Genomic DNA, 8,320 nt, shown 5'->3' with positions numbered 1-8,320 from the left:
TATTAGCAAAGAGAACTAATAAAAATTGAACAATCAAACTGAAACAAAAGATGAGATTTATAATGGACTCCAAAAGGTTAGAAATTAAGCAAAAAGAAATGTACAGACGGTCCAGGCGGAGATGATGAAAACGAGAAACCCAACTGGAAACAGAAAATAAATATATGGCATTCTTATTTTATGACGCTTATATGATGCAAAGTTGTTGCTGTATGTCAATATGTCATATGATGTTACTTTAACAAGTATTTAAATGGTTATCTGATAATAGTAGGCTGTGGGCCGGAGATTATAAATTTTTGGTTGTTGGGCTAGGCCTTCTTAAGAGCGGAAGTTCGTTCTTTGAAACAAAACAAAAGAAAATAATTCTGATATTTGTAGGGGCAGACTGCAAAATATTTGCACTAATTATCATATTATTTATTATCATTGCGAGGTTCAACTCGATATATTCAATTTATTTTACCGCGCTCTCGTACCCTTCATACAACGGGCGCCATGTCAGCAGCCGCCGGAGCCGGAGTCTCCACCTTAAGACATCTCCTCCAAACCCTCCCTCTTCTCCTTCCCCAATTCAAACACCATCTCTCAGCCTCTTCAATCCCTCCAGTATTTGTCCTCAACAGAGCAATAGAAGCGCTTGCCTCACATGAATTTATTTCCCACGCACAACAACTGTTCGACGAAATGCCTGAAAGAAATGGTGGATCATGGAACGCCATAATTTCTGCATATTATCGTGTGAGCCAGCCAAGCAACGCTCTCTCTTTGTTTTCACTTATGTGTAATGAGGGAGTTCGACCAAAAGATGTGACCTTGGCATCAGTTCTTGGCTGTTGCTCAGAAGTACTAGACCTATCTCTTGCCAGACAGATTCATGCTCTTGTTTTGAAACTAGGGTTTTCTTCTAATGTGATCATTAACACGTCTCTTGTCGATATATATGGGAAATGTGATGTCATGTGTGATGCCGAGAGGGTGTTTGATTATATACCAAACCCCAATGTGGTTTCATGGAATGTATTAATACGTAGGTACTATGAATTGGGCAGAGGCAGTGATGCTATAGAAGCTTTGTTTCAAATGATAAGGGCAGGAGTTATGCCTTTGAATTTTACTATTTCAAATTCTCTTCTTGCATGTGCTGATTCTGGTGTGTTATTAGAAGGGAGACAAATTCATGGATTTGTTGTAAAAATTGGTTACTACTCTGACATTAATAGCCTTGTTAGGAATTGTATTTTACATATGTATGCAAAATGTGGGGCGCTTGATGAAGCAAGTGAACTATTTGATAAATCTGAGAGAAGAGATACGTTTATGTGGACTTCAATGCTCTCAGGTTATGTGGCATGTGGAAGAATTCAAGAGGCAGGGAATTTGTTTGATAGAATGCCTGAGAGAAACATTGTCTCCTGGAATGCAATGATTGGTGGTTACATAAATTGCTCAGCTTCAGCCAAAGCTTTGGATTTCTTTAGAAGGATGGAAGGGGAAGAAGGTGCTTTTGACAATTATACTTTGGGGGCAGTGCTCAAAGCTTGTGCGGAGTTGCTTGATTTGGAGAAGGGGAGACAGGTACATGGGTTTGCTTACCGACACGGGTACCATTTAGACCACTACTTGTGCAATGTGTTGATAGGTATGTATGCCAAGTGTGGTCATTTAAGAAATATGGAGGCACTATTCTTTAGAATTCTAAAGAAAAGAGATAGGGTTTCATGGAATTCAGTCATTTTGGGGTATGAGCGACATTGTAGAGGTGAAGAGGCTTTGTATGCTCTTATAGAGATGTTACGAGAAGCAAGTCCAAATGAGTCAACTCTTACCATAGGCTTGTCTGCCTGTGCTAACATTTTTGCTCTTGATCATGGGAAACAAATCCATGCATACATTCTCAGAAATGGGTACAGGATAGACGACGTAATTAGAGATGCACTAGTAAGCATGTACTCTAAATGTAGATTTATGGATTACTCGATTAGGGTTTTTGAAGAAAGGGAGTCACGTGATGTTGTCATATGGAACTCTGTGATTTTGGGTTGTGTTTACAATGGAAAAGGAAAGTATGCGCTCGAGTTATTTGAGGAAATGCGCAAGAGAGAAATAAAGGCCGATAATGTAACATTTATTGGTGCCTTGCTAGCTTGCATTTGTGAAGGATTTATTGATCTAGGTCAAAGGTACTTTAACTCGATGTGTGAAGATTATGATATTACGCATCGAATGGAGCATTATGAATGCATGATTGAGTTGTTTAGCAAGCATGGTTGCATGATTGAGTTGGAAGAATTTGTCGAAAAGATGCCGTTGAAGCCTACTGTACCAATGTGGTTAAGAATATATGATGCATGTAGGGAGTATGGAAATCCAAGTTTGGGGAAAAAGGCTGAGAAGTACATTAATGAGTCGAATCAGTTGAATCCGAGTTGAGGTTTGAGGGAATGGATGTGGGTCCAAAGGAATTGACAGGTTTTGAGGTGAAATTTGATGCTAAATTAGGATCAACTTCAAATTGGTACAAGGGTTGAATTGTGAGAATAAACTATAGCTGCTTCATCACAGAGATCCTTTTTCAGAATATGCATTGACCCAAGTAAAGATTGTACTTTGAAAAGGGATGTTTAGAAGTAAATAGTTGCCAATCATGGAATGCGCACGAGCAATGAAGCCCATGAAAAATTATGGTATACTACAAAAGAATTTTGGGGATATGAAGAATTGTTTCCGAACAAGGAGATTTCAAATGATTGTTAGTTTTCTTGTACCTGTGTAAATCAATTTTAATTCGTGAGAAGAATGAAGTTAATTGAAAGAAAAACTTGAATTTGCGCTACCTTTTCTAAAACAGGAATAGATTACTAGGCTTTTGTCTTTTGCAAGAAGCCGAAAAAGGTATCCACAAACAATTAACTGTTAGATTACAAGGCTATCTTTTGTCTTTTCACCATTCGACCATCTCATCTTCATGCGCTGCTTAAATGTAAATGTTAGCAAATATAACATACTTGGGCTGTTCTTCAATTTGAAGACTTCAATGCACATGCAAGGAACCAAGTATTACAATCAGCATGCCATAGATATCTCCCTTTTCTCACAAACAATATCACGTTTCTCAATAAGGCATCAATAAATGCTAAGCAAAGCAAGACAGAAATGATTCAGAATTTATCGACAACAAAACAAACTTGATAATATTAAAAATATCTATCAACGTAAGTTCAGAAATTTTCAAAAAGAAAATAAATATATTAATTTTGCATCAAATTTCATATAATTTAAACGAAGTTTGATATTTCATTAAATATTGTTGAACCAATATGTTACAAATTTCTAGTCACTTGATGAATCGTCAAATATGCATCACTTATTAGTTATTATTGATCGTATTTTAAATGTTTGATCTTAAAATTATTTTTAATATTTGTCAAAACTGTTGGTTGCATAGGATTCTCATCTAAAAAGATAATAAAACAAAATCTTAATTGATTAAGACGAAGTGCTTGCAAGCTCCTATCAAAGCTTAGAATCCTAACATATCAAGTGGATCGCTATAGACAAATATTACATCTACTCAAGATGACAAGAAAAAACTCAAATCTGAACTAAACATTCTTATCGTCTTATGATCTTATCCTTAGTCTTGAAAGCTAGAAAAAAAAAAAATACTACGCCACTCAAATCATATATTTCACCTTGTCAGCTCCATCCAACATCAACACAAATATATAGTTGCTTTTCTTTCATATTATATTTTATCGTCTTTTTTTTCTTCCTCCATGTACTCGTCCTTTTCTTCTTCTTCCATGTACTTTTCCTGCACCGCTAGTGTTGTATCTACCAGTTAAGTCCAACAGTAAAAAGAAATAATCACTGATGCTATACCATACTTGTAATTTTATCAACTCAATTTGCGCCATTCATTATTTTTTTTCTTTTTGGTTTTTCTTTTTTGTATTCTCTGCAAAAGAAATGTAAACATAAACACAAATAAAGGATATCTGTAATAGTCCCAGTCAAGGGGTCCAGCTGCAATCTTGCTAAATTCGACGGCACTCGAATCAATGCTTGAGAATATGTAACCATTGCTTTTATCTATTAGTTTCACCAGATTCCCCACACTTTCTTTGTCCTGAGATAAGGAATTATGTTACCCAAATGCAATACTGGGTCTGATCCAAAAAGAAAAAAAATCAATGTCTCCATAAGGTTTTAATTTTTTACTTTCTAGAATCACATAGTGATACAGCAAGGTACTGGATGTAACAATAGTTAACTAACTATACTGGTACCATCAATCAGAGAGAGAGATAGAGACCTGAATATCCAAGGTACTGAAATTAACTAAATTAAAATCCTCAATGACATCACATAGCTCCTTTGTTAATTTCCTGTGAACAAATAAAACAATTATTGTAATGTCTAAATATAGGAAATTTCAGGAAACTAACTACGATCTCCACAATGAAAATAGTAAATTTTCCGACATACCTGTATTTGGCAGAGCGAGGGTCTTGATCAAGGTGGTTTTGCAAATATGACAGATCCTCTACATCAGTGTAGAAGTCCAAATTGAAAGCTGCCGTTTACAATTAATTATAAGCCATTACATAAGGAAATCACTTACAAAAACACAGCTAGCTTCAACAACTTGCAAAATAGTCTAATTTGTTTTTTATTATTTGCCAATAGTCCCAAAATTGCTCATCTCATAAATTAGCCTGAAATCAATCTTTGGATTATTTGCCAAAAATCCCCTGCTTTTATAACTGAAATCACCAACATACCCCTAAATTATCATCTTAGTAAACAGTGTCACTATCTAACACTCGTAGCAACTGCATTAGAATTTAAAACTGAACAATGAACTATACTTTGTTTGGTTTAAGCTTAATTTGGATATGAATTGTTAGAGGCAGAGAGTAATATTGTCAACATTTAACAGGATAAACAAGATTAACTGCATCAACCCAGAGGTTTGGTGTTGCAAATTTTTCATAAAAATTTGATTGTCTGTTGCAAAATGTTCTGATCTGAAAAACTGTTCCAAATTAGGTGCAATTTGCAAATCAACCTCGATTGAACTTATGTAAAGCAGCAACAACCACCCAAACAGGAATAGGGATAATATTTGAGGGCAGATCAATAGAATAATACCTAGTTTACCATAGCTCTCAATAAGGTCGATTTTGGACAGAACATTTATGTGAGGTAACTCAAGGTGTAGCATTGTAGAGAGAGAAAGTAACAATGCACTGATATACTTTCCTGGATCACAACATAGATGCGCATCTATTAGGTGCACAGCTGTCAGCTGTACAGAGGTAAATCATGGTAAGTATACTGATGATGTAATTCAAGCCGTATGACCCTATATTTTTCTATATTATAAGAACTTAAATTAGGTTTTCCAAACTAATACCAAGCTTTGACAAAATAAGAATGTACTGGTACACAGGTCAATATTGGAAATCTGAGCTTCTTACACTAGTGATACTAGTGAGGAATAATCTAGGGAAAAAACTAGAGAGAGAGAGAGAGAGAGAGCTTAAAGTTGGTTGAGATGGTTGCAACTTATATAGCTGGTATATCCAAGAACTAAAGAGCGCAAAATAATCAAATGAACTAAATGCCGCATCATCATGAACTAAAAGAGTGCAAAATACCAGATAATGGATAAAATAGTACAGTAGACATCTAATCATGTGTTATAGACTAAATGATGTAAATCATTACTCACACGCAAGTCTAATTTTTTTATTAGCTTGTTCATGACATTCCGTGCATTTGAGTGAAGAAAGAAAAGCTCCACTTGACCAGGAAAATCAAATAACAGATAATGGTCTGCAAAAGAGAGGAATAAAATTAAAAATAATAACACATGAATTTCCCCCTTTTGAAAAAACACAGGAATTTGATAAACTTGAAAAAAAAACAATTAGACAAGGCTGCCATCATAGTAGTAATATCAGGCATGTAGCTCTAATGAATTATTCCTTTTCTTTTCCTTTTTTCTATGCCTTTTTCCCCTTTTTTGTAGTTTTTGTCCTTTTTTTTTATAAAAGCTTTGCAAGCTGTGAAGTCATGAGAGGGGCTCGAACTCTCGACTTTTGGGTAACCATAGTCCTAGGACTTCTTCTCCTGGCCAACTGTGCTACACCCCATCTCTTTTTGTAGTTTTTATCACTGTTTGTTTCCAGGATTCAAATATTTCACTCGTGCTGCCAAGTGTGCAATTCAACAAACATGCCAACAAAACCCAGAGAATTCTTAATTTGAAAAATAAAATAACCTTTAAGAAGAGGTTTGAGTTTGGATTCGAGCCAATCAATATTCTTCTCCAAATAATCCATACAGTATACAAGACCTGGCAAAGTACTCAGAATGCAATCAATTATAAATTACTAAATTAGTGTAAATAATAAGCCAGAAAATTTTGAAAATAAAAAAAAAACTTAGAACATTGATAACTAGCAATACTAACCTCCATTAGGTCCAAGAGAGTGCTCGTTCATGACATCACTGAGCTTCATTAGGTCCTCAATGTTAATTGCACATTCATATCTAAGTAAATAGTTAATAAAACCCTAAATAATTTGATCCTAGCTAAAAAGTTGGGAAAAAGTATAAATACTTAATATGTTTTAGATAAGTGGATAGCTAATAAAACCCTAAATAATTTTATCCTAGCAAAAAAGTTGGAATTTTTTTTTATAAATACTTAATAATGTTTAGGATACGGCAATGAATCATTAGCTGGGTCTAGATTGATAATAGCCACTTTCCTGCAAAAGAAAAAAAAAAGAATAACAAATCAACAAATACATTCATTTGTTCATATGCAACCTCTTTACCTTTCTTTAGAAACTAGTAACTATCTCTTAATTGTACTTCAAATTTACCAAAGAAAAATCACGAAAATTGTGACTGAGAACATAATAAACAAACTAAATTGTAACAAGTACCTGCCGATGAGATTGAGGAACTGCGACATGCCGTTGCAGTAAGTCGTTTTACCTGAACCAGGTGGACCGATCACTACTTGCCCGAAAACCATTTCTCTTCTCTCTCTCCCTCTCCCTCTCCCTCTCTCGCTCGCTCTCTGTACAAATTTGATTCGAGGGATTCTCTCACTTGAGCACACTGCAGAGAGGTCTAAGAAACGAAGAACCCAGAGCAGAGAAGGAAGCGCTGGATTAAAATATGGGCCAGATTTATTTTCGGCTCCAAGTTAAGGTTAAAATTTTATTTGGGCTCCAAGTAAGATTTTGTTTTGGGCTGAGGCCTTTTAAGTTGAGGCCCTTCGCTACTCATTTGGCATAGTTCCTCGTAAAATAATTGAGACTTAAAAGAAAATAATTATGACTTAAGAAGTCGTTCGTTATGAATCTTACATTAAGATGTGTTGTTATATTTTTTTTAAAAGTATATATACTTGATGTTACTTCTCTATAGTTATTAAGAATAATTTATAAGTTTTTTTTTTCTTTATTACTCAAACAGTAGGTTTGTATTTCATTACCGAGATATATCTTTCTTAAAGAAGAAAAACTTGATAAAAACAAGCAAATGATTTTTTAATTTAATTGTAATGGAATTCAATTTTCGTAATTATAACTGAATTGAGATTGTATATCATTTTTTTTTCTATTTCTAATTTATTTATTTGATAGACTCGTGCAATACATTTGATTTGACTTTTTACTTGATTAATTTATTTTGACCATGTATTCTATCACTTTTATTTATTGAAAGTAAATAAATGAAGTAGAATTCTTGGATCTTATCCGATCACTACAGTTCTTAAAAAAAATGTTTTCAGTTCTAGAAGGGGGAAAAAAATATAAATTTTAGCAGGGTCTATTGAATTAATAGATGGAGCCCAATAGCTCCAATTCTGATTAAATATAAAATAATGAGCTTATGCTATTTTATGAATATCAATGTAACAATAATTTGTTGTTGTCGTTGTTGACCCGTTGTATAAATTTAAATATTTCCATTTGGGCTATGAAAAGGATTTAGATATTTGAGAAAATGAGAATGAATTTGGAGTTTTGTTGGTAGGTTTTTGGAAAATATATTCAATTTGCCAGAGCTTTTGATAAAGATTATGGAATTCTTAAAATAAACGTTTATGGTGACTTAAAAGTTCACTTTCGTGTAGCTTAAAGTTTCCCCAATTTTTAAATCTGTAGCATTAAAAAAAACCAAGTTAAAATTAACGACAAATTTTCTGGAAAATCTCAAAAATATAACACGACCGTTGTGAAAAATACTAGCTCAAAAAGGTTCTGTTAAAAACAACGCCTTAGTTCTT

The 8,320-nt window shown here is 34.0% G+C and overlaps 2 protein-coding genes across 2 annotated transcripts; one reads left to right on the top strand and one right to left on the bottom strand.

Moving 5' to 3' along the window:
* Nucleotides 1–438: 438 nt before the first annotated feature.
* Nucleotides 439–2,917, top strand: LOC144566912 (Pentatricopeptide repeat (PPR) superfamily protein). The gene has a single exon (XM_078316954.1). It carries the CDS (start codon nucleotides 499–501, stop codon nucleotides 2,431–2,433), a length of 1,935 nt encoding a protein of 644 aa, XP_078173080.1. The 5' UTR covers nucleotides 439–498; the 3' UTR covers nucleotides 2,434–2,917.
* Nucleotides 2,918–3,469: 552 nt separating this feature from the next.
* On the bottom strand, nucleotides 3,470–7,200 carry QQT1 (P-loop containing nucleoside triphosphate hydrolases superfamily protein). The gene is made up of 10 exons (XM_078316806.1): nucleotides 6,966–7,200; nucleotides 6,741–6,785; nucleotides 6,485–6,564; nucleotides 6,293–6,367; nucleotides 5,741–5,844; nucleotides 5,158–5,314; nucleotides 4,492–4,579; nucleotides 4,319–4,391; nucleotides 3,997–4,132; nucleotides 3,470–3,828 (listed from the first exon to the last, which is right to left on the bottom strand). The coding sequence occupies exons 1-10, from the start codon at nucleotides 7,055–7,057 to the stop codon at nucleotides 3,749–3,751; spliced, it is 930 nt and encodes a 309-aa protein (XP_078172932.1). The 5' UTR covers nucleotides 7,058–7,200; the 3' UTR covers nucleotides 3,470–3,748.
* Nucleotides 7,201–8,320: the final 1,120 nt, after the last annotated feature.

Source organism: Carex rostrata, chromosome 15 (genome assembly GCF_964058835.1).
Source record: "Carex rostrata chromosome 15, lpCarRost1.2, whole genome shotgun sequence".
NCBI classification, from domain to species: domain Eukaryota; kingdom Viridiplantae; phylum Streptophyta; class Magnoliopsida; order Poales; family Cyperaceae; genus Carex; species Carex rostrata.
This window is presented reverse-complemented; position numbering and strand designations above follow the sequence as displayed.